The following is a 25,267-nucleotide window of genomic DNA, read 5'->3' as shown; positions in this document are numbered from 1 at the left end:
CACACATCTACTACCTCCCTCGGTGTCAACATGTAGAAAATTATTCAGAAGAAATTTTTACATATAACGAGGTGTCTCTTTCGTAATGTGACACATCTCATAAGCATATACTTACAAATTAATGATTATGTACATCAATGCTTTACTCTCCCTCCCTTCTCTCTTCTGCAACCTGCACCCCTTCCCTCCCTTCTCTCTTCTAAAACTGCATCATCCCAAACCCCAAACCCCTCCTCCTAAAGCCATCTCAATCTTCATCTCCAAAATCCAGAAAAAATCAACAACCCTATAAAAATCGAGCTAAAACTTTCAAAACCCATATCAAATCTTAGCCCCAAATACCCCCTAAACCATGAAAAATCTCAACTTTTTTTTTTTACTAAAACCAAAAGTTTATGCATTCCTCCTAAACCCATACCTCTCCGTTCCCTACCTCAACCCCGACCCCCTCCTTCCCTTTTCTCCTCTCTTTCTCTACCGACGTCATTGTTCCTCCCCTCTCTTGTTTCTTTGCTCTAGATCCTTGACAATCTTGCAGGTCTAACCCTAATCTCACACCATTGAAGGCCCAGAACCACACGAATCCAAGAGAGAGAAAGCGGAAAAAAAAATGTTTGGAGAGAGAAAGTTAGCGTTTCTTTTTAGAGAGAGAAAGTGAGTGAGAGAGACGCAGGAGCCCTACATCCTGAATCCCATTTCTTAGACTTCTTGAGTGACGTTGGAGCCGGTAATGGAGACGTAAACATAGTCGATGAGCTCTTCCCACAGCTGGTCGGAGCCGCTGAAGATTCAAGTAGCGACAATGGCGATGATTTTGGTCAGAATTTGAGACATGGGTTGTCCGGTCTTGGGTCGAAAACTAGACAAGAGTGGGGATTTGAGGTCGTTGAGGGTCATGAGGGAGATTTGGGGAACGGCGGAGTCGGTGAGTTAATTGTGGAGGAGTTTCGGTGATTTGCTAGAGCGAGGGGACAACGGCGATGCTGATTGAGGAGTGGGGGGAGAGATACTTGGAGTTGAGTGAGGAGAGAAGGGAGGGAGAGGGTCGTCAGGTAAGCAGGGCGGAGCAGAGAGGGAGAATAGAAAAGAGAGGTTGGTCGCTGGATTGGGTGGGGAAGAAGAAACAGATAGATGAACTCATATTGGTTTTTTAGGTTTAGGTTTGGTTGTTTAATTTTTAAAATTTAAAATTATAAATTGTTTTTTTTTTAATTTTTAATATTCCATGTGGACCCTTGATGACATGTCACGCCGATTTATTGTCTACATAGATGTCACATCATCAGTTAACATCAAACTTAACATTTGACTGACATATGTATAAGATTGTCTCAAAATTTACACTTTACATATGACTCTAAAACAAAAAAAATTAATATACTAAATATTGAAAACCATAAAACATAAAAGTAGTAAACAAAGATTTACCTTGATATTATATGAACTTACAAAGCACATCTACCAACCCACATGGTGTCAATAGATAAAAAATTATACGGAAGAAATTTTTACATATGACGAGATGTCTCTTGACGTGACACAAAAAGAGACATAAATTAATTGTGTGGACTCTCAGTGTACTGGGAGTTGTTTAGTAGTCTATGATTAATTAATGTCAAGTGGGTATTTATTATTACTAAAGGTTATAATAGGTTACTGTGCATCATTGACTAAATCAATCACGACCCTATCAAAAGAAAAAATAAAACGACAAGGACCCGACCCAGGTTAACGTAATCGGGTTCTACAAATGAGCCCAGTGGGCCCTGGCGGTGGCTGAAACCAAGGCCCAAACCGTCTGTACTATACTTGGTATAAACGACGTCGTATCGATAAAGATCTATCATCGAAACGCTATCCGAAACGAGAAAAAAACGCCTACAGCTCCCCGGGCCCTGCTGAGCCTCTCACTCTCCGTCGTCCGCCGCCTTGGCGCCAAAATTACTGCAAAAAAAAAATGAGCGCCTGCAAAACCCTATTCCGTACATCTCTCTCCTCAGTCACCTCCACCCTCCGAACCAATCGACCCACCGTCTCTCTCCTCCACTCCCCCTCCCTCCGCTTCTCTCCGCTTCCTCCCAACCAAGGTACTCTCTTTCTCTCTCCCTCGGCACTCATACGCACATTTCTAACTCAATTTTGTATTTGAATTTGAAATTAGCGCTCAGGCTTGCTCCGTACAATGTTCCTTCGCGTCCGTACGCTTCAATTTCATCCGAAGCAGCCGCCGCAGATTTCACAGACGAAGCTCACTCCGCGGACTCAACCCTAGAACCACCGGAGAACCCGACGCAGGACACCGTGGAGGAGCTTCTGAGGAAGAAAAACGACGTCGCGCGCCTCATGAAAATGGAACGCCGCCACGAGTCCGCGCACCAAATCGGCGGTCGGTGGTTCCCTTATCTCGACAAGTTCAGCTGCGGTGAAGGTGCTGTTCTCAACAGCGGTGAGGTGCTTGAAGCGGTGGATCCGTACATAATGGATGTGAGGAAGGAGAAGTTTAGGAAAGTGGTGAAGAATCGGAGCTACGGGGTGTGTCTGGTGGTTGAAGGATTGGGAGATTTCGGCAATGTATCGGCGGCGTTTCGGTCTGCGGATGCACTCGGGTTTCAGTCGGTTCATGTGGTATCCTGCGACTCCAAAAGGTGCAACGGCATTTGAGGTGAAAGGGGTCTGGTTTTAGCTTAAAATTTTGAAAAAAAAAACCAGAAAGAAGATTTCTTTTTTTCTAAATTGTTTGTTGGTATGTGGTTTTTTAGTGAATTGGTAATCAGGGTTGGCTTTGTTTAATTTGTATTGGTAAGTTTAATTGAAGTTGTCCGGTTCTTAGTAGTCGAATTAACTTTGTTAACCTCAGCTTGATCTTGTTTCAGATATAGAGACAATCGCCATGTCAGTATGGGAGCGGAGAAATGGTTGGACATTGAAATTTGGAACTCTACTGCTGAGTGCTTTGAAGTTCTAAAATCGCGAGGGTATCGAATTGCCACAACGCATTTGGGAACGGATGCGGTAATTATCCACTTTCTTCTGCTGTTTATTTTGTTTGTTTTGAAAAGATGTTCCACAGTTTTAATCTCAAGCATGTATCTGAGTTATTCTTCCATTTTGTATTTTAAGGTGTCTATATACGACATGGATTGGTCTTGCCCAACTGCGATTGTAGTCGGAAATGAAAATAGGTATAACACGTTTTCCTATTTAGTGATCATTATATTTTTCGATATCATCCAAGCGGGTTCTTTGTTCATTTTTAAGCTGATACACTTTTGTGTCTCTGTGATCAATATCAAATTTTTGGATATACTTGTACATCTGATGAAGGATTTAGAAATTCAACCAAGAAAAAGTTAATAACATCAAGAAAATTACATCTTAGATATGTTCTTCCTCGATGTTAATTTGAGTGCAATGTCTAATTTAGGGGAATAAGTGATGAGGCCCTGGCTTTGTCAGATTTGCATTGCAGTATTCCGATGAAAGGCATGGTCGACTCTTTCAATGTTTCAGTTGCTGCAGGCCTTCTCATGCACCATGCAGTTTGTGATAGAACATCTCGCCTGGTAACAACTCTACCGTTATTCTTTCTGTACTGAATAAGGCATCCACTCCTGTTATCGTTTTTCTTTTTATTCGGAAATTTGCATTCATGACTAGTTTATTCATGTTCATTGCTTGGATTTTTATAATGGAAAAGGCATTGACAATAAATTACAAGAAAATCATAAAACCCTACATTTTATGCCGGCTATTGATGTCGTTTTGGAAATTCATTCTGAACTTTATATATGTGCAATTGAACTTCCATTTTGCATGGCATTATGTTAAGCCAGAATCAGTTTTCAACCCTCTTTTCTTCCCTCATTCTTCTACAATCATGTGTCTATGGGTCAAGACTACAGCAGCATTCATGTCAAAGTTTGTATCAAGCACTAGATAATTGCAACTCAATTTCACTATCTTGTGACGTTCTTTTTTTCACAAAAGCAATAGTAATCATACAAAGCAGTTGTGTGCTTACTGAAGTTTCAAGCATTAGATGTTAATAACTGTTGCACACAAATATACAGGGTAGCCATGGGGATCTGACATTTGAAGAGAGCCAAATTCTACTCGCTGAATTCTCTCTGCGGCATAGCAAGAGTTCAATCAGCATTGCACGTGAGTATGTAAAGCGGAAGGCATCTCTGCTCACGTCAAAGATTTGAGAGACCCTTTTCTGATTTTTGATTGCCCGGATGATGTTAAACAAACGTGTTCTCCAAATTTCTTATGAGAAAGCAATCACCAAAAGGAGCAGAAGATAACAAGAATTCTCTGAAGCCAACCAAGAGGACAAAGTGGCCATGTCCGATTGAAAGCAAAGCTTGGTGCGACATCACATGCAGTGTAGACAGGGCAGCATGAGAGCTTACCTCGGTAACCAAGCATGTTCGGGCCAAGAATTGTCATTTGGTTGTCTATTCTCTCAATGATTCTTTACTTTCTAGTGATAGGACAGCTTGAATCAATGAAATTAATTACCTAGTCGTTCTTCTCCCGTTTTTTCTTTATGGTCAAACAAGATTACTTTAATTAATAACTAGTACAAGGTTCAAAAAGAGTCAGGTAAACAACAACAAATAAAGTAAAAGGCTCAAACAAAATGAGAGCAGCACACAACGAGAGGCTCACATAAGTTGTAAAAAACAAACAACCAAAAACCCTAATCTCAATTAGCGTAAACCAGACCGTTGTAGTTATCACGTCTTCGGAGGAAGTCAAACTCTGAACCAAGAGGGTAGACACTAGATCTAAATCTCTTTAACGAATCCTTGCAAATATATACAAAGTATCTTGTGGGTAGAAAGTGAGGCTAAGGGGTATGTAAATCGTGATGGAGGTTGTAGAACACTTGACCCCGATTGAGATCCGACATGTCGGTTGGGGGAGGGGAAGTGTATATGATATTCAATTTCTGAACAGAGCCAACCGATCCGAGCATGATGGAGCGGGGATGGAATATCACGTCTAAGGAGGAGGGAGGAAGGTAAAGTAAATGACATAAAGCAGTACAAGCGGGGGAGGGGAAGTGTATATAATATTTAATTTCTGAACAGAACCTACCAATCCGAGCATGATGGGGCGGGGATGGAATATCACGTCTAAGGAGGAGATAGAGGAAGAAAAAAGTAAATGACAGAAAGCAGTACAAATGGGCAAAAAACGTCAAATAAGCCCAAATATGAACGTCAAATAAGCCCAAATATGAAACAAGCTCAAGAGATAGTTTAAGAAAAAAAAAGAAAAAAAAAAAAAAGGAAGACGACTGGACTGGTGGGGGAAGCAGAGGAGGTGGGATGCTGTGAGGGGGAATGGGTAGGGAGAAAAGAGAGAGAGGGCAAAGGAGAGTCGGGTATTTCAGAACATGAGACCATCTCGTCATCACCTGATTGTATTCATGTCCAAAGAGTGTTCACATTAAAAACACATGGCCTTTTTTATCACACATCAACGGAGCAAGAGCAAGATCAAGTTACCATTTAGCAATTTCTTGTTTTCTTTTATTGTTTATTAAAAGGTAAAATGAGAAAAGCCTAATGTCAAATATCACTCTTTTATTTTGTTGTTTGAGTTTTTGGGAAAAAATCATCTTCGGATCCCAACCTTCCAGATCCTGCGGATCTCCGTCATTCGTATAAAATCATGCGGTTGTGATCTGTCTTCCTTTTTAACTTTCTCACTCTCTCATTCTCCTCAACATCGTTGCCTTCTTATACCCCGACGATCGACGAAGCTGAATCGCAGACAAAGAAAGAAGAAGAAGAAGAAAAATGGAGGAGTGAAGGTCGGGGAAAGATGCAGTGGGAATTGGGGTGGGAGGGGAAGGGGAAGGTGAGTGCTGGTACAGGGAGGTCAGCGAGATCCGGATGGTTAGGATCCTTGGGATCTGAAAAGGATCTCTTTCCTGAGGTTTTCAATGACAATTTTTTTATTTTTAATTTAAGAAGTGGGTCCTAGTTTGTACTAAAGTCTTCTGCCATTTGAGTTTTTCATGACGAGATAGTACACTTGTCCATTCTCTTTGGGAAAATTTTAGAGATCTTTAAAGGAAAATTAATGGGAAAGGTTTGAAAATTTTGAGTTTTAACGATAATGATAAAATAAAAGGTAAAATAAATAGTAACAAGATTAAATTTTTAATGTAAAAATATGGTTTTTCGTTAAATTGAACAGTACCATAAACTTTTCGTTAAAACTCTCATCTTTTAATTGTGTCTTTTTTATTATATATGGTGCGATTATAAATTAATTTGAATTTTTTAAATTTAAAATTAAACACATAAAAACTGATCCACGATATACGATAAAATGAATATAATTAAAAAAATTCTCGGATCCTCATAAACATGATCCGATTGTTATATTTTTAATGAATTGGTCCAGCTTGTAATGAAGTCTGCTATTTGAATTTTATTTATTTTTATTTTTTTTGTCAAACCTGCAATTTGAGTTTTTTTTTTCTTCGACATTTTTATTTTATTTTTCTACTTTTTAATGAAGTGGGCTCCGGCTTGTATTGAAGAATAAATGAAAATAAAACCCAATTGGGTTTGGTCTAGTGGATAAAAGCTGGCTATGCCACAAGTTGGGCGGTTTTTTTTAGTACCATCTTTAGGAATGTCAGGGGTTCGATCATCCGTTTGTAAAGGAACCTTTTGAAGAGAGTTTTCCATAAAAACAGCGATCCGGCTCGAAGTGATAACCCACTACTACCATTTTTTTTAGCAAAAAAAAGAAGGAATGAAAATGGAATGTGTCTAGCGAATTCGGCTAGTAATTTTCGAAGATTTTTTGTAAAGTGAAACTCTTGATGGATGAAAAATTAACGAGCATCGGTAGTTGCTTCCTTTATTTTCTAGTTGTATTCATAATTTTCTATATATATATATATATATATATATTAATCGATATTGTCTTGGAACCAATGAAGGCAGCATCCCTAGGGACTTTTGCTTTGACGTAAATTTTGGATGAACAAGTGAATTAAATATGTTTAATCAAGTGATTAGGCACGTAAATTTTGGATGAACCAATGAATTAAATATGTTTGATCATGTCATTACGCAATGTCAAACTTGATACATCAAGTCCCCAATCTAACCATCATCACATAAACACTTCATTAATTAAAATCTTCTTCATTTTATATCCAAACTCTGATCCAATAATCCAATGGCATTGAAATTCATTCAAGTTTGCAGGGTAGCTCCACAACCAGGCTCGTCGGCCGCCTTGGCCATCCCAGCTCAAGTTGAGAAACTTACGTACGATGTAGATGCCGTTACGTCAGAAGCAATATCTCAAGTCAATCACACTCTACCGGCTCAAGAGGACTTGTCTCTTCCTCTAACCTTCATAGACCTCGTATGGCTAAGGTATCCACCCTTCCATCGCCTTTTCTTCTATGACATATTGCCTTGCTCTTCCCCGGCAGATACCCTACTCTTCTTTCATTCAATAATTATTCCAAAACTCAAAACCTCTCTCTCTATCGCCCTCCAACATTTTCTACCTCTAGCCGGAAACATCACTTGGCCCGAAAGCTCCCCCAAACCCACCCTAAATTATGTCAAAGGCGACACCGTTTCCCTCACAGTAGCCGAATCTGATGCCGATTTCCACCATCTCTCAAGCAATGACTTTAACATTGATGCCAAAGAATACCACCCTCTTGTACCCCAACTGGCGAAATCTCACGAAAAAGCCGCCGTGATGGTGTTTCAAATCACCGTCTTTCCCAACAGCCGCGGCTTTTCCATTGGAATATCCATGCACCATGCAGTTGTTGACGGCAAGACTCTCTTCATGTTTCTGAAATCATGGACCCACATATGCAAACATGTTCATAAATCTGATGACATTGTTTTGCCTGATCAGCTCAAACCATTTTACGACAGACGGGGTCTGAAAGACCCCATCTGTCTCCAACTGGAAGAGATTTACTTGAATCAGTTTCTGAACATGGACAGACGACAAAATAATCGAAGCTTGATGGTTGCAGCCGGCTATGAATCTCTAGTGATATCAAATTCAACTCGGGGCAACTTCGAATTCACGAGCGCAAAGATTCAAGCTTTACGGAAATGGGTCAGGACCAGGAAACAACAGGAAGGAGATGATGGATCCGTTCATTTGTCGACATTTTCTCTAACGTGTGCCTACACATGGGTTTGCTTACTAAAAGCAGAGAAAGAAGAGCAAGAAGAAGTAAACGGGGGCCAAATAATACCTATGGCATTTAGCGTGGACTGCCGGTCGCGCTTAACCCCTCCTTTGCCTGGAAACTATTTTGGAAACTGTGTAACGGGCTCTGTAGCACTTGCAGAAAGAAAGGGACTTCTAGGAGAAGACGGGTTGGTTGTAGCGGTAAATGCGATTAGTGAAGCCATTAAGGGTTTGGATGGCGGGACTTTGACGAATGGCGCGGAGAATTTGGTTTCCATATTTTACCCTTCTGATGAACAGACTAGTAGTGGTGCTGGTCATCGGAGAGTATTTACGACCGCTGGATCGCATCGGTTTGACATGTACGATACTGATTTTGGATGGGGAAGGCCAAGGAGCACCGAAGTAGTTCGGATACATACAATCGGAATAATCACTTTTGCAGATGGCAAGAATGGTGGCGGAGCTGTTGACATCGGGTTGGTTTTGAAAAAACATCATATGGAGGCTTTTGCTTCACTATTTGCTAAAGGTCTTGAAACCCTTTGAAGTTTGAAGTCTCATTTTATATGTATTCTGGTCAGCTGAAAAATTGTATGCTTTATGATTAATCTTGTGATGTTTTCTGGAGCAGGAAGCTCTATGTTTCTCGGACGAATTGGTATAAATAATGTTGCATAAAAAAATTTCGGAAGACTTTGCACTTTGCACAAAACCAAGGGCAGTGGTCTTTACTTCCTTTAGTACTAGTACTGCGTTCAGTGGGGCGCGAGTGAAACTTAGTCCCCCTTGGTCTATTTATTCTTAGTCCAGACAGCACCAAACACTCTTGACGTGAGATCGTCTGGGGTTTGGAGGGCAGCTGCTTGTGATATGAGCTCCCTTCTATTAAGAAAAAAAATAAAAATAAAATCTTAGTGTCACCACCATGCATAGGGAGTTACATGACCTACGGGAAGGCCGTCTCTATAGGGAGTTACATGACCTACAGGAAGGCCGTCTCTGCTATCCACCGGCGGCCTTCTCACTGGCAGCCGGCCCTAGCGCCAGTCAAAATTAAGGTAAGGTTGTCAGTCGTTACAAGCAATTCACAAACATATTTGGGACCATTGAATTATTTCCACCTCACCTTCTCACCTTTCAAGATGAGTAATAGTTTGTCTACTGGAACATATAATTATGGGTAAATTACATATAATAACCTCAATCTCAAAGTAACCAAAGATTAGGTTCTTGAGATCCACGATCATTGGCCACAGGAAACAATCTCAAAGCTTTCCACACGGAAGGCTTAATGGAAGATAAAGAGACAAAGGGCTCTGAGGTAGCTTTACTTATCTTCTCCTAGACTGCTGCCGATATTATTGTTGAATTGTAATCTTGTCTTGGCCCAAGACAATTGATCCGGCCCATACACAAAGAAAGATCCATGCACATGCTAGAGAGTTCTAGCAAAGTTCAAGTTGGTGGAAGAGTCTAGAAGAATGGTGAGGATTCCACCAACATGCAAGATTAGTGTAGATAATTCTAGCTTAGGAAGATAGTGGAATTATCTAGATATCTCTAGCATGATGTTTCCATGCTTCTCCAAGGTTCCATCCATGCCTATAAAAGGAGAAGGCATCCACACCATTTGTATCAATTAAGAAGAAAGTAACAACCAAGAGAGCAAGTAGTGAGAAGTGAGAGTGCCAAGTGAGAAGTGAGAGTGTTTGAGTGTTTCCTCTTGTACTAAGTTCATGAGTGAATAAAAATCTTGTGTAATACTTTGAGTATTCTTTATTTCTATTGCCTATCAATTCCGCTGCATTACATTCTTCTTTGTAAGATAAACATCTCCAAAGTACTAAAGTATTTTTAAGGCTCAACAATTATTTCAACATCTCCTGCACTTGCACTTGCACCATTCGGCTGATCGGATCCCATAGCCAACTTTTTCAATTTGTCAAACATTCCGGCTGCAATAACTCCTGCACTTGCACCAATATTCATGAAGAACTCTTTCAATTTGTTAAACACCTGAAGAAGTTGTTCACGTGCTTCATGATACAAACTTTTCAAAACATCTGCAATTTCACGGTACGACTTTGTTACTGCAATCACAAGGCAAATGCTCCATGCTGCGATGGCGAACCACCCCAAAGCTGGAACAATTCTAAGGTTATGGCAAGTGTTCCTGACGAGAGGCTAATTTTATCCATGAACTCAGACAAATCTGGATTTTTACGAGCATGGAGTATCTTGACTGCCAATGAACCGAGGTAAACCATGAGAACAACCAGAAACGCCACTAACGTGTCGTATTCCGTGGAAAACAGAGATACTGCAGCTCCAGCTCCGTACCTAAGCTGGATAAACCTGGCTAGAACGGTGATGGCAGAGAAAATACACCAGTGCAATTCCTTTGAAGAACTTTGACGATAATGTTCCTCAGCCTCGCTTCTGCTATATTATAAATATATGGTTAGAAAATTATATTGAAATCAGTTCATCTTCTTAATTATTATTTAAGGACATCTCTGGAGATTGTTTTTGATCATTTATAATCATCAAAAATAAATAAATTGTTCTGATTTTGAAATTTATACGGTGTTAAATATGTTAATTGCAAGTATTTTCCTAATAGATTGCATGCGAGTATTTTTGTAATCAAAATAGTTGCAGATCCAAAGTTAGAAAAGTTCATAACCACTAAGGCTATTTTGCTAGGAAAACAACCACAAGGTTTTCAACAAAAATACTTGTTCATGACCAAAAGTAACAGTAGTTTCAAGCGTATTTATAAGAGCATCTATGAAGCTAGATAGATTTGTGGCTACTTTCTGCAACAACAACTACAATAAGAGCATCTAAGAAGCTTCCATGGCTGTTGACGTGGTTGTCATCCTATGCCACATGGCCAAACCACTAATTAAAAAATATTTAATATTAACAATTAATATGGAGGAGGAGAAAGATATGGAGGACCCTAGAGCCACCAAAGACTCAAATCCACGGCCCTACCACCTACTTCCAGTTTCTTACTCCACCATTGAAAACCCAAGAACCCTAGAGCCATCAAAGACTCAAATCCACGGCTAAAATCTCCCACATCTATAAGACTACAATGTCACTCAACGCTTCAAGGTTAAAACAATTCAATTTCTTGTCAGTCTTTTTAACTTTGCTTTTGGATTTACAGGTAATTACTTCCAAAATCAAGCAAGCTAGCAGCCCTTCACCTCCACAACCATCCTCTGAGGCCTCTAATTAGGTAATTTTGGTTTTTATTTTTTAGATTATATGTATTTGTCCCTGCCTATTTTATTCTGGGTAATCGTTGGGAATTATTCAAATGATTTATTTGCACATATGGAGGCTTTAATAAGTTGTTTTATTTGGTCTTTCTATTTCAGTTTTTTGTTTGTTATGAACATGCATGTTGGTATTTTTTTCTGGGCTTATTGGTTTTCATGGTGATTGAATGTAAAAAATTTGGAGTTGTTGATACCATTTATTGAAAAGGAAAGTTGTTTGATTTGGCTTTGAATTGCTCTGCATTTGAAAAAGATTGAAAATGGTCTCTATAGGCAAGCAGAATGATTTCCCCCATCATGGATGATTTTTTTTCTTCTTCTAATTAGTGTTAAGCAATGTCTTTTCTGTTTATTGGTGTTATTATTTGGAGTCCTAGAAAACCATGAAAAACTATATAAAGAAGGATTTGAGAAACACATATATCTTTCTCCTATATATATTTTCAGCTGCTCAGTTCTGTTTAAGTATTGGCTTTTACTTCCTTTTAAGTTAGATACCAAATAGTTGAAAGCTTATGTCATGGTTTGATTACTATGACTGTGCACTGATCTTAATGTAGTTCTTCCAACTAGTGACCATATGACTTGCTCAAAATTCATCCAATGTGTTTTTTCTGTTCTTCTATTGGCTGGAGGCCATTACCTCAGGTGAATATTGTTGGTATTCACAAGAGTTTACTAACTCAATACCAAAATATGTGGGTGATAAGTTTACAAACTCTATCACACCTCTCACTTTCACTCTCAATAAAATTGGACTAACAAATGGAGAAGGGATAGGAAATAACAAGCTTCCACGAACCACACTCTCTTGATATATGAAATAAAAGGCAGTTTACAAACTGATGAAAAAAAAACAGAAAACAGAAGCTTACAAGCTTATGAACCTGAGAGAATACAATCAGAAAATGGGATTCGGATGATGCCTAAAGCCTAGCATGAAAGGCCTATTTATACAATCCAAACAGCAAAGAACCACTCAAGTGCTTTAAATAAAAAAATACAACAACACATACAACCATTCAAACAGATCAAATGAACTTAGAACAATCTGGCACACACACATGCAGCGACAGATGGTGATTACCATCTTTACACCCTTTCACATATGCACCAGCTGCTAGACACTTTTACACACATGCTCTGAATCATTCCTTGCTGTCTTTCAACACCTTTCAGCTAGCACATGGAGGAGACTTTGTTCTTTGTAGCTGGAAAGAAACAAACAGCTAGCAGCAACATTTTACAACCTGTTTTGATTTGAATTTCCAACACACCTCCTCAAATCAAAACGCCTTCATTCCTAGCATTTCACGCAGTAGCCGGAATGATTCAATTGGCAATGGCTTTGTGAAGATGTCTGCCACTTGTTCCTTGGTGTGACAGTAGACAAGTTCAATTGTCTTTTGCTTCACATGGTCCCTCAGAAAATGGAACCTGGTATCGATGTGCTTGCTCCTTCCATGTTGGACTGGATTCTTAGCAAGCTTGATGGCTGAAATGTTATCCACATGAATCAAGGTCGATTCTTCTTGTGAATGACACACTGATTTCAACAAATTCCTTAACCAAATTGCCTCACACACGGTTGAGGCTACAGCTACATACTCGGCTTCACATGATGACAAGGCAACGATTGACTGCTTCTTTGAAGTCCACGAGAAAGCTGTTGAACCTAGAAAAAAGGCATAGCCAGTTGTGCTTTTCCTTTCATCTTGGTCGCCTCCCCAATCACTATCCGAATAGCCATATAATTTTGTATCTTCACCAAAATTATAAAATAGACCAAAGTTTAGAGTACCTTTTATGTACCTTAGAATTCTCTTGACAGCAAGCCAATGAGACTCCCTTGGTGTTTCCATGTATCGACTTACAAGTCCAACACCATAAACTATGTCTGGTCTTGTGATTGTGAGGTACCTTAGGCTTCCAACCAAGCTTTTGTACACGGTTGAGTTTACAAACTCACCTTCTCCTTCCTTAGACAGCTTCAATCCAGTTGCAACTGGAGTGTTGACAATATTGCACTTGTCCATATTGAATTTCTCCAATATATCTCTCATGTACTTTTGTTGAGAAATGTAGATACCATCACTTCCTTGCTTCACTTCTATGCCAAGAAAGTATGACATTAATCCATTGTCAGTCATCTCGAATTCACTGAACATGGATTGCTTGAACTCACAGAACATTGCTTCATTGTTTCCTGTAAACAACAAGTCATCTACATAGAGACAAATAATTAAGAACTCCCCTTTTGCACCATTCTTCATGTAAACTGAATGCTCGTATGGACATTTCTGAAATCCATTTTGGTGAAGGTAGTTGTCAATCCTTGAGTTCCAAGCTCGTGGTGCTTGCTTGAGGCCATACAAAGCCTTCTTCAAACGATACACCTTATCTTCTTTTCCCTGTACTCGGAAGCCTTCTGGTTGTTCCACGTACACTTCTTCCTCAAGAACTCCATTAAGGAAGGCTGACTTGACATCTAGTTGATAAATTTTCCATTTATGATGAGCGGCAAGAGAGATTAGTAATCTTACCGTGTCAAGTCTTGCAACTGGAGCATAGACTTCATCATAGTCCACTCCATACTTCTGTTTGTAGCCCTTTGCTACAAGCCTTGATTTGTATCGATCCACACTCCCATCTGCAGTGCGTTTGATCTTGTAAACCCACTTGACACCAATAGCCTTCTGATTTGGTGGGAGCTTTGTCAGCTCCCAAGTGTCATTCTTCTCGATGGCATGGATCTCTTCTTCCATGGCTTTCTTCCAACAATCTTCTTCCACAGCTTCATTGAATGAGAGAGATTCGTGGTCTGCATACAAGCAGAAAAGGTTGGTTTCTTCTTCTTCTTCTTGTCCATAAATCTCTGTGAGACTCCTTAACCTTACTGGAGTTGAGGAGCTGCTTTCCTCACTAGATGTAGGACCACTCCTTGCAATTCTGTGCACTGGAGTTGTTGTGATTGTTTGAGCAGGCTGTTGCTCAATCGGTGGTACAACTTCTGGTTCTTCAAAATTAGTGGAGATGATCTTCTCTTTACTGACTTCTTTGTTGTTCCACTTCCATGTCTCTTCCTCACTGAAGATGACATCTCTACTAACCACTAGTTTGCCAGTTAGTGGGTTGTAGAGCTTGTATGCCTTGGACTCTTCACTATAGCCCACAAACACACAATTCTCACCTCTATCATCAAGTTTCCTCCTCTTGGCTTCTGGAACTTGAGCATATGCAACACACCCAAAAATTCTTAGGTGTGTAACATTCGGCTTGTATCCACTCCAAGCCTCTTGTGGTGTCATCCTCTTGACACTCTTTGTTGGACATCGATTCAACAAATAAATCGAACAAGCTACAGCTTCTGCCCATAACTCTTTTGGCAAATTCTTCTCCTTAAGCATGGACCTTGTCATGTCAAGGATGGTTCGATTCTTTCTTTCGGCTATCCCATTTTGCTGTGGGGTATAGGCAGCAGTAAGTTGATGCCTAATTCTTTGCTCCTTGCAGTATGCTTGGAAAGCATTGGAGGTGTACTCTCCACCTCTATCTGATCTCACAGCCACAAGCTTGTGGTTACTTTCAGCCTCTGTGAGTGCCTTGAACTCCTTGAAATTTTTTAGGGCAGCTGACTTCTCCTTGAGAAAATAGACCCAAGTCTTTCTACTGAAATCATCAATGAAGGTAATAAAATACCTATTACCTCCATAAGACATGGGATCCAATGGACCACATATATCTGTGTGCACCAACTGCAGTGGTGCCTTTGCTCTCCATGTATCACCAACAGGGAACGATAGTCGTGCTTGCTTGCCAAGCACACAACCTTCACATACTTAGCGTGTGGCTTCAATTTGGGGTAGACCACGAACCATTCCTCCACTTGACAGCAACTTTAGGCCATTGAAATGAAGATGGCCAAATCGAAGATGCCATTTCCATGACTCATCTTCCATTACACCGATGTTGCAGCTTCCAATCTTTGTGTTCAAATTCAACGGAAACATCCGGTTCTTTGACATTCGAACACGTGCAATAAGCTTTCTCCTTGCATTCCTGAGAGTGAGAAGCATGTTCTCCATATGTATAATGTACCCTTTTTGGAGCAGTTGACCAATGCTTAGAATGTTGCTCTTCATACCTGGTATGTAGTAGGTATCGGAGATGTATTCTTCTTTACCATCCTTCTGGATGATCTTGATCTTCCCTTTGCCTTCAACTGGCAACTTTGAGGAGTCACCAAGACTTACAGATCCATAGGCCCCATCTTTGAGTTCGGCAAAAAACTCCTTCTTTCCACACATGTGATTGCTTGCACCAGAGTCCAAATACCAAACATCTTGTTGGCTACTGGAATCATGGTGTGCTAGCAAGACTGTAAGTTCTTCATCAGTATTTCCACTTGATTCTGCCATGTTGACATGCTCACCATTTTTATGTGAACATTCATTGGCATAATGTCCATATTGCTTACAGTTGTGACACTGGATATGTGCCTTTCCTCGAGTAGATCTCCACTCCTGAGACTGACCTCGATTTTGTGCATAGCCTCGACCTCTTCCTCGAGCTCGTCCTCGGCTACGGTTAGATGAACTCCCACGACGTGAGTTCCACTGCCCACGACCTCCATTTGGTTTGTCAATATTCAACTTTGACTCCAAAGCTTGCTCTAGCGTTGTGGGGTTTGCATTCTTCTGAATGCGTTGCTCGTGAACTAGGAGGGATCCTAGTAGCTCCTCTGCGCTCATCACCTCCAAATCCTTGGATTCCTCAATGGCAGTCACCACATGCTCAAACTTAGATGTGAGTGACCGGAGTATCTTCTCCACAACTCGTACTTCATCGAGTCTCTCGCCATTTCTCCTCATCTGATTTACTATCACAATGAGCCTTGAGTGATAGTCGGAGATGCTCTCCCCTTCATTCATGTGAGCAGTTTCAAAATCTACTCGAAGTGACTGTAACCTCACTTTCTTGACTCGATCTACGCCTTTGTAGATTGTACTGAGTGTATCCCATACTTGCTTGCTCGTTGTTGCTTCTGCAACCTTCTCGAACGTTGAATCTTCCAAACCCTGGTATAGAAGATACAGCGCCTTTTGGTCCTTCTTTCGTAAGTCCTTGAGAGTGTTCCTTTGATCCGCAGTATATACGGCTTCTTGCTCGGCAGTGGGTACAACATACCCACTACTGACAACTTCCCATAGCTCCTGTGATCCAAACAATGCTTTGAATTGGATGCACCATCTTTCATAATTTTCTTTCTTCAATGTGGGAACTTGGAGTTGCACTAAATTGGATGCCATAGCTACTGCACTTGCCAGAATGGTATTCTGGCTCTGATACCAATTGTTGGTATTCACAAGAGTTTACTAACTCAATACCAAAATATGTGGGTGATAAGTTTACAAACTCTATCACACCTCTCACTTTCACTCTCAATAAAATTGGACTAACAAATGGAGAAGGGATAGGAAATAACAAGCTTCCACGAACCACACTCTCTTGATATATGAAATAAAAGGCAGTTTACAAACTGATGAAAAAAAAACAGAAAACAGAAGCTTACAAGCTTATGAACCTGAGAGAATACAATCAGAAAATGGGATTCGGATGATGCCTAAAGCCTAGCATGAAAGGCCTATTTATACAATCCAAACAGCAAAGAACCACTCAAGTGCTTTAAATAAAAAAATACAACAACACATACAACCATTCAAACAGATCAAATGAACTTAGAACAATCTGGCGCACACACACATGCAGCGACAGATGGTGATTACCATCTTTACACCCTTTCACATATGCACCAGCTGCTAGACACTTTTACACACATGCTCTGCATCATTCCTTGCTGTCTTTCAACACCTTTCGGCTAGCACATGGAGGAGACTTTGTTCTTTGTAGCTGGAAAGAAACAAACAGCTAGCAGCAACATTTTACAACCTGTTTTGATTTGAATTTCCAACAAATATATCAATTGGATTGTTTAGTAAGAGCACAACCACCTTTGTAATACCAAAGTTGGTTTCGTTTTGGTTGTATGAGATCAATTGGGTTGTTTAGTAAGAGCACAATCAGCGTAAAATTTTAATTATTGAAAACTTTATCTACATGCGAAAATGGTAGACTGATTTAGAACTTCCTTGTGGTTGTGATTGTGTTGTTTGCAGGTTGGTCATGGATTTTGATAAGGGTAATTCTCTTGTTTGTGTTTTTAAACCAAGATGTTGTCGGTATAGATTTTATATACTCTGCAAGTTTTTGGGTTGTTCTGGTTTCAATATTTTCATCTTAATCTCACTTTATCAACATACTTGGTAACTTAAGTGATAACCACAACTTCCAAAACTCACATTTTGAAGGATATTGAATTTGGAAAACTAATATGTTATTTACCGGTTTTTTTTTTTTTTTTTCTATACTAAGTTAGATTTTGGTCTTATTGTTTTTTAGGAATGGTATGTTGGAGTTGGGTTTTTATTAAATTTTGGCAGATCTTCATATTCTTGCAATCGCAGATTGGTTTAGAAGTTTAATTATAATTTAAGTAGTTTTTTGGTAATTTTATCTTTTGTTAGTAGATTATCTAGTCTTGACATTTGGAGTCTTGATAACTTACTAGGCTATGATAAATTAGTGAAATCAGATACGTAAAAGGAAAATGAAGATATGATAGCACAACTGAAGGGTTGCAAGCCAAGGGCAAACCAACAACATCTCCAAAGGTAGTGACATCAATTTAGCCTTCATTAGTAGTGATATCAATTTGATCTTTATAAAAGTTGAATGTTTTGAAATTACAGTGAATAGGTAGTTTATGGTATGAGACTAGATATGTTTTTCTTGTTAATTAATGGCCATTTAATGTAGGATGTTTTTAAGCAAAATTCATATAATCGTACGGAACAAAAGTATTACCACAAGGGAGTGGCAAAACCATTTCATCCAACATGCAAGGAAGGCTCACAAGGTAATGAAATTAAAGTACATATAAAACTCATTGTGTAATTTAGATAGGCTCGTTTGTTATGTTTCGTTCTTCTTACTGTAACTATTTCTTCAATTCTTATTTTCTTCTCTTTTGTTGTTATTCAAATTCTCAATGCACCTGCCATTGTCTAGACACCAATGTTTATTTTCTTCTCTTTTATTATGTAAGGATAAGATGTAGAAAAAGAATGATGGAGTTAAAGGAGAAAGTATTCAAGAAGCACCTAAGGTAGTGATAGTGATCTTTCAAATGACAATGATACTTGTGTTGAACTAAAGACCATGATATGGTTGATGACTTATATTATGTATTTTGTTGTTTGTTTCAACAATGCACACGGTATACCTGTTTTGTTACTGACTCAATGCCTTTAGAATCTTGTTAGTATCTCAATATGTTTAGAGGTGTTAGGATGCTTATGTTAGCTTTTGGGATATACACTTGGTGTATGTATTGGATGTAACTTAATTTATTGATCAATGAAATGTGATTAACCAAAGTATTGCCTCATATTTGTTATGAATTCTAATTCTAGATGACGAAGCAGGGAATATGGGCTAATTAGTTCGTCATGAAGGCTACTTTCCGCAACAACAACAACTACAAGATCTTGGGAAAAAAAATACTTGTTCATGAACAAAAGTAATAGTAGTTTCAAGTATATAAGAGCATGCATCTAAGAAGCTAGATAGATTGTGGCTACATTCTTCGACAACAACTACTAAATTGGTGATCTTGGGCAAAAATACTTGTCATGAGCAAAAGTAGTAGTTTAAAGTATATAAGAGCGGCTAAGAAGCTAGCTAGATAGGAAGTACTTACGGATGATGAGATGGAGATGAAGGGTTACTACTCCTCCCTCTCACAAGAAGGTTGCCAGATGCAGCTGCAGCTGCTTGATGATTCATATTCATAGTGTTGTTCAAGCCAAAACCAAATTCTTCCAAAGTATTGCAAAATTCTTAGAAGATAGACTATGAGCGAAGAAGCTAGCTATATTATACATAATACTAAAGCAGATTCTTCGTTCAAAGTGGAATTCCCGAACGGTTGCAGAATGGGGAGTTCACCAGGAAAAGGCGATTAACCAACCAATTCCACAATTTTCTACGGTGGAAAGTCGGTTGTGCCCTTTCCCCAATCAACTCGTCTCTCTTTGGCTCTTTCTTCGTCGTTGATGGTCGGTGCGTGCAATCGGGTTCTACCAATTAGCCCGGTGACCCCGGAGGATACCGTCGGTACTTCAAATACGTGGTGCCCAACGACGTCGTATCCATGAAGTTCTATCATCGGAACGCTATCCGAAAGGAGAAAAGATAGCCCCTTCAGCTCCTCTGGTGCTGCTGAGCCCCTCCCTCTCCGTCATCCGCCACCTTGGCGCCAAAATCACTGCAAAATAAAAAATACAAAATGAGCGCCTGCAAAACCCTAGTCCGTACTTCTCTCTCCTCAATCACCTCCACCCTCCGAACCAATCGACCCACCGTCTCTCTCCTCCTCTCCCCCTCCCTCCGCTTCTCTCCGCTTCCTCCCAAGCAAGGTACTCTCTCTCTCTCTCTCTCTCTCTCTCTCTCTCTCTACTCATACGGACATCTCTAACTCAATTTTGTGATTTGAATTTGAAACTAGCGCTCAGGCTTGCTCCTTACAATGTTCCTTCGCGGTCGTACGCTTCAATTTCATCCGAAGCCGCCGCCGCAGATTTCACAGACGAAGCTCACTCCGCAAACTCAACCCTAGAACCGCCGGAGAACCCGACGCAGGACACCGTGGAGGAGCTTCTGAGGAAGAAAAACGACGTCGCGCGCCTCATGAAAATGAAACGCCGCCACAAGTCCGCGCACCAAATCGGCGGTCTGTGGTTCCCGTATCTCGACAAGTTCAGCTGCGGTGAAGGTGCTTTTCTCAACAGCGGTGAGGTGCTTGAAGCGGTGGATCCGTACATAATGGATGTGAGGAAGGAGAAGTTTAGGAAAGTGGTGAAGAATCGGAGCTACGGGGTGTGTCTGGTGGTTGAAGGATTGGGAGATTTCGGCAATGTATCGGCGGCGTTTCGGTCTGCGGATGCGCTCGGGTTTCAGTCGGTTCATGTGGTATCCTGCGACTCCAAAAGGTGCAACGGCACTTGAGGTGAAAGGGGTCTGGTTTTGGGTTAGAATTTCGAAAAAAAAAAAAACCAGAAAGAAGATTTTTTTTTTTTTTTTTCTAAATTGTTTGTTGGTATGTGGTTGTTTAGTGAATTGGTAATCAGGGTTGGCTTTGTTTAATTAGTATTAGTATTTAGTTTAATTGAAGTTGTTGTGTTCTTAGTTGTCGAATTAACTTTTGTTAACCTCAGCTTGATCTTGTTTCAGATATAGAGACAATCGCCATGTCAGTATGGGAGCAGAGAAATGGTTGGACATTGAAATTTGGAACTCTACTGCTGAGTGCTTTGGAAGTTCTGAAATCGCGAGGTTATCGAATTGCCACAACGCATTTGGGAACGGATGCGGTAATTATCCACTTTCTTCTTCTGTATAATTTGTTTGCACTAAAAAGATGTTCCACAGTTTTAATCTCAAGCATGTACCTGAGTGATTCTTCCATTTTATTTTTTCGGGTGTCTATATACGACATGGATTGGTCTTGCCCAACTGCGATTATAGTCGGAAATGAAAATAGGTATTATACCTTTTCGTAGTTAGTGATCATTATACTTTTCGATATCAGCCCAGCTAGTTCTCTGTTCAGTTTTAAGCTGATACTCTTGTGTGTCTCTGTGACCTGATGTACTTGCACCTCTGATGAAGAATTTAGAAATTCAACCGAGAAAAAGTTAGTAACGTGAAGAAAATTACATCTTAGATATGGCCCTCTTCAAAAAGAAGAAAGTTTGAAGTCATGTTCAGTGTACTACACACTTTTATATTTGTGGACTGAGATCCATTAATATATAGACACACACACATATATTCATATACATATACATATATTTCTGCTGGATTACGATTTTGCAGAAAATGTTAATAATAACTTCACCCCTTGTTAATCATTGCTGATATGTTCTTCATCGATATTAATTTCAAGTCAATGTCTAATTTATGGGGATAAGTGATGAGGCCCTGGCTTTGTCAGATTTGCATTGCAGTATTCCAATGAAAGGCATGGTCGACTCTTTCAATGTTTCAGTTGCTGCAGGCCTTCTCATACACCATGCAGTTTGTGACAGAACATCTCGCCTGGTAACGGCAATAAATACTAGACAACCATAAAACCCTATATTTTATGCCGGCTATTGATGTCGTTTTGGAAATTTATTCTGAACTTTATATGTGTGCAATTGGACTTCCATTTTGCATTGCATAATGTGAACCCAGAATCAGTTTTCAAACCCTTTTTTCTCCCTTGTTCTTCCACAATCGTGTGTTGGTCCTGAAGTTGCTGGATTCTTTCTACTATGGGTCAAGACTACGGCAACATTCATGTCAAAGTTTGTATCAGGCACTAGATAATTTGCAACTCAATTTCACTGTATTTTGTGACGTTCTGTTTTTCGCAAAGGAATAGTAATCGTACAAAGCAGTTGCGTGCGTACTTAAATTTCAAGCATTAGATATTAACAAGTTTTGCACACAAATATACAGGGTAGCCATGGTGATCTGACATTTGAAGAGAGCCAAATTCTACTCGCTGAATTCCCTCTGCGGCATAGCAAGAGTTCAATTAGCATTGCACGTGAGTATGTAAGGTGGAAGGGTTCTCTGCTCTCACCAAAGATTTGAAAGAAACTTTTCTGATTTCTGGTAGCACGATGATGTTAAACAAACTTGATCTCCAAATTTCTCATAAGAAAGCAATCAACAAACGGAGCAGAAGATAACAAGAATCCTCTGAAGCCAACCAAGAGGACAAAGTGGCCACGTCCGGTTGAAAGCTTACCTTGGTAAACAAGCATTTATTCGGTCTAGAGAAGGCGGCATGAGAGCCTACCTTGGTAAACAAGTGTTAATCGTGCCAAGAATAGTCCTTTTCTATTCTCTTGATGATTCTTGACTTTCTAGCGATACATAGGACAGCTTGAATCAATGAAATTAATTTACCTAGTTCTTCTTCTCCGGTTATTTTTAAGGTCGGGTATTTGATAAAATTGAGTTGAGCATCGGTCATTGCTTCCTTTAGTTTTGTATTCACTAGTTGTATTCATATAGATTATCTTGGAACCAATGAAGCCGGCAACCCTCAACGACTTTTTCTTTTACGCAAGAGAAATGTTGAGTGTTTTTTATGGACTCTCTGTCATATCAATAACACAATATGTTATAATGTTAGCATGATAACTAATGTTAAACTACGATGTCGCATAATATATTATAATGTTGGCACGGAAATTAATGTTAAACTATAAGGTGATAGAGAGCTCATAGAGTCTTATTTTGAGAGTCTTCTTAGCATTTTTCTTTACGTATATTTTGGATGAACTAATAAATTAAATATGTTTGATCATGATTAAAAACTATTTGACCCTAAATCTTTGGATATCATTCAAAATGCTCAAGAATCGAGATACGGTAAGAGATATATTAATCGAGAAATGCTAAGACCATCTCTAAAAAAATGTCAAAAGTGTCAAATAAGATTTAAAAAAAAAAAAAAATTTACGCCTACCATCCCAGACGTTTGTTTGTTTGTTTTTTGTGTCTTTTTTTTGTCGAACTCAGATATTTGTTTTGACACATAGATCAAAACGTCAATTCCCTACCATAAATTAGCGACGTTTTGAAATAGGTGCCTCAATTTTGAATTTTTTAAATTAAACATCCATGCCTTTTAGAGATTTGATTAAACTCTTCTCATAATTTTGGTGCCAGAATTAATATTTTTTTGTTACCAAAATTACATAACCTGCCATTGCTCCTTAGTTCTTAAAACCTCACGCCAAAATTCCCTATAATCTAGCATTTTGATGACTCTCTCCCTCTTTGGAGATAATTGTAAAATAAAAATAAATAAATAAAAAGTAGTTAAATACAATATTTTTTCACAATACTTCCTACAATTTAGCAATGATTATCTGCAATTTAATATATATATATATATATATATATATATATATATATAATGTTTATTTTTTTTTTCAAGACGATTTAAAATATTTTTAAATCCAACGAAATCAAACGTACTAAAAATAGGACTGACAACCGTATAAACGTACCAATAAATAATGTGTACAAAATCAAACGTACCAAAACTGAAAATAATGTACCAATATCAACAATATATACCAAATCAAACGTACCAAAATCGCAAATAAACGTACCAATCAACGTTTTTTACAAAGTCAAACGTACTCAGTGATAATATACACATAATATGTTGTACCTGATAATAGTTTGTTAACAACTATAAGTAAAAAAATAAAAAAAAAAAAAAAAGCGAAGAAAAATAGTCTGACAAAAAATATGAAAAAATTACTGTGGATCAACAAAGATTTGGAAAAAAAAAATCCATAAAAACAAACCATTTGGAAAAAAGAGAATATTTAATGTTTGTAGGACAAAACAATTTATTTTGATCGAAAGAATATAATTCGAAAAAGAGATAATAGAGTTAATAACTAATATCCCACTAAATAAGGAAGAAAAAATCACATCCAACAACTTTGAGGATAAATTCAGAAATTAATAATTAACATTTTATTTTTAAAAAATACATAATGATATGTAATTTAAATTAACTGAAAATGTAGGTGTTTATTGGTCAAACCACTTTAATCAAATTTTGAAAAGACACAAATGTTTAGTCTAAAAGATATACAAAAATTGCAAGAAATTTTAATTTTCTCTTTATTTTAATACACCTCACATACTTAAAACATTTTCAGCAAGAGTGCCAAGTACAACTTCTTTGGCCCCATGAAAAAAAAAGGGCATACATTCCCTTGCATGACGGCACCTGCATGGTTAATTAAAGGAAAGGCGGCCATTGATGTTATGTGCAACCCATCTGATGAAGCAGTTTATGATTTTAACTTTTCCGGTGCATTCATAAGCTAAATTTTGTTTCCGGTCTTTCCTGATATTCTATAACGCACACCTTCCCATCAATTCTCTTTCTTTATACTACTTATAGTACAAGAAAAAAGCGTCATTTGTATAATGGATACAAACGTTAATATTGACCCTCTAACATGTATAAATGTAATTACAAACGTTAGCATTGACCCTCTAACATGTAGAAACGCTAATATTGACCTGACGGTTCCGGCATTCTTTTTCAATCTGTTAAATCTCGGATTCACATTATTCCTCTCCTTAATCTAGTATAGAATAATAATATCGTTTGTAATAAAATTATTAATTGGGTGTAGAGAAACATAAATCGGGTTCAAATAAAATTTTCTTGAATGGAAATTATGAGATTTTATTTGAACCCGTTTCTCAGCTGGATATATGGTACCATCCATTCTGGTACGCAACCTTAGCAGAGTTACAAATCCATATTACATCATTGGTTTGGTATAAGTTTAGTGGAATTTTGGAAAGGCTGATCAAACATATATAATTGGTTTGGTTGATGGATTTTGGAAAGGTCATGATCAACTAATAGATATTGGAACGGTTTCATCGAACAGATGGATGAAGAGTTGTTTTGTTTAAGTTGAAGATTTGTAATTGTTCAATGTGAAAACAAGCACTAGTTGGTTTGAAAAGACACACTTTACGAGTGTCTTTTTTGATTAGTAGCTTTAATGTCGTGCAATATTCATTCATTCACTTCATTCGGA

At 38.7% G+C, this 25,267-nt stretch overlaps 2 protein-coding genes and 1 pseudogene across 3 annotated transcripts; all 3 read left to right on the top strand.

The window, feature by feature from the left end:
• The first annotated feature begins 1,868 nt into the window (after positions 1-1,868).
• Positions 1,869-4,534, top strand: LOC137708205 (uncharacterized). Of its 2 annotated transcripts, none has more exons than XM_068447226.1 (6): positions 1,869-2,087; positions 2,162-2,645; positions 2,874-3,012; positions 3,121-3,182; positions 3,511-3,563; positions 4,071-4,534. In XM_068447226.1, exons 1-5 carry the CDS (start codon positions 1,958-1,960, stop codon positions 3,545-3,547), a joined length of 852 nt encoding a protein of 283 aa, XP_068303327.1. In that variant the 5' UTR covers positions 1,869-1,957; the 3' UTR covers positions 3,548-3,563; positions 4,071-4,534. The 2 variants fall into 2 exon arrangements, with proteins under 2 accessions (XP_068303327.1, XP_068303326.1); XM_068447225.1 differs by having other exon boundaries at positions 3,425-3,563.
• Positions 4,535-7,215: 2,681 nt separating this feature from the next.
• Positions 7,216-8,889, top strand: LOC137749283 (phenolic glucoside malonyltransferase 2-like). The gene is made up of 2 exons (XM_068489384.1): positions 7,216-8,740; positions 8,843-8,889. The coding sequence occupies exons 1-2, from the start codon at positions 7,216-7,218 to the stop codon at positions 8,887-8,889; spliced, it is 1,572 nt and encodes a 523-aa protein (XP_068345485.1).
• An 11,022-nt stretch (positions 8,890-19,911) lies between these two features.
• LOC137709250 (uncharacterized) lies at positions 19,912-22,265 on the top strand (annotated as a pseudogene).
• The last annotated feature ends 3,002 nt before the right edge of the window (positions 22,266-25,267 follow it).

Source organism: Pyrus communis, chromosome 11 (assembly GCF_963583255.1).
Source record: "Pyrus communis chromosome 11, drPyrComm1.1, whole genome shotgun sequence".
NCBI lineage: Eukaryota > Viridiplantae > Streptophyta > Magnoliopsida > Rosales > Rosaceae > Pyrus > Pyrus communis.
This window is presented reverse-complemented; position numbering and strand designations above follow the sequence as displayed.

Bases quoted from the DNA above. Each gene is read 5' to 3' on its own strand.
- LOC137708205 (XM_068447225.1), top strand. From the start codon at position 1,958: ATGAGCGCCTGCAAAACCCTATTCCGTACATCTCTCTCCTCAGTCACC. The intron at 3,183-3,424 runs GTATAACACGTT...TGTCTAATTTAG, and splicing joins GTAGTCGGAAATGAAAATAG to GGGAATAAGTGATGAGGCCC. The intron at 3,564-4,070 runs GTAACAACTCTA...ACAAATATACAG, and splicing joins GTGATAGAACATCTCGCCTG to GGTAGCCATGGGGATCTGAC.
- LOC137749283 (XM_068489384.1), top strand. From the start codon at position 7,216: ATGGCATTGAAATTCATTCAAGTTTGCAGGGTAGCTCCACAACCAGGC. The intron at 8,741-8,842 runs GTCTTGAAACCC...TTTCTGGAGCAG, and splicing joins TGCTTCACTATTTGCTAAAG to GAAGCTCTATGTTTCTCGGA.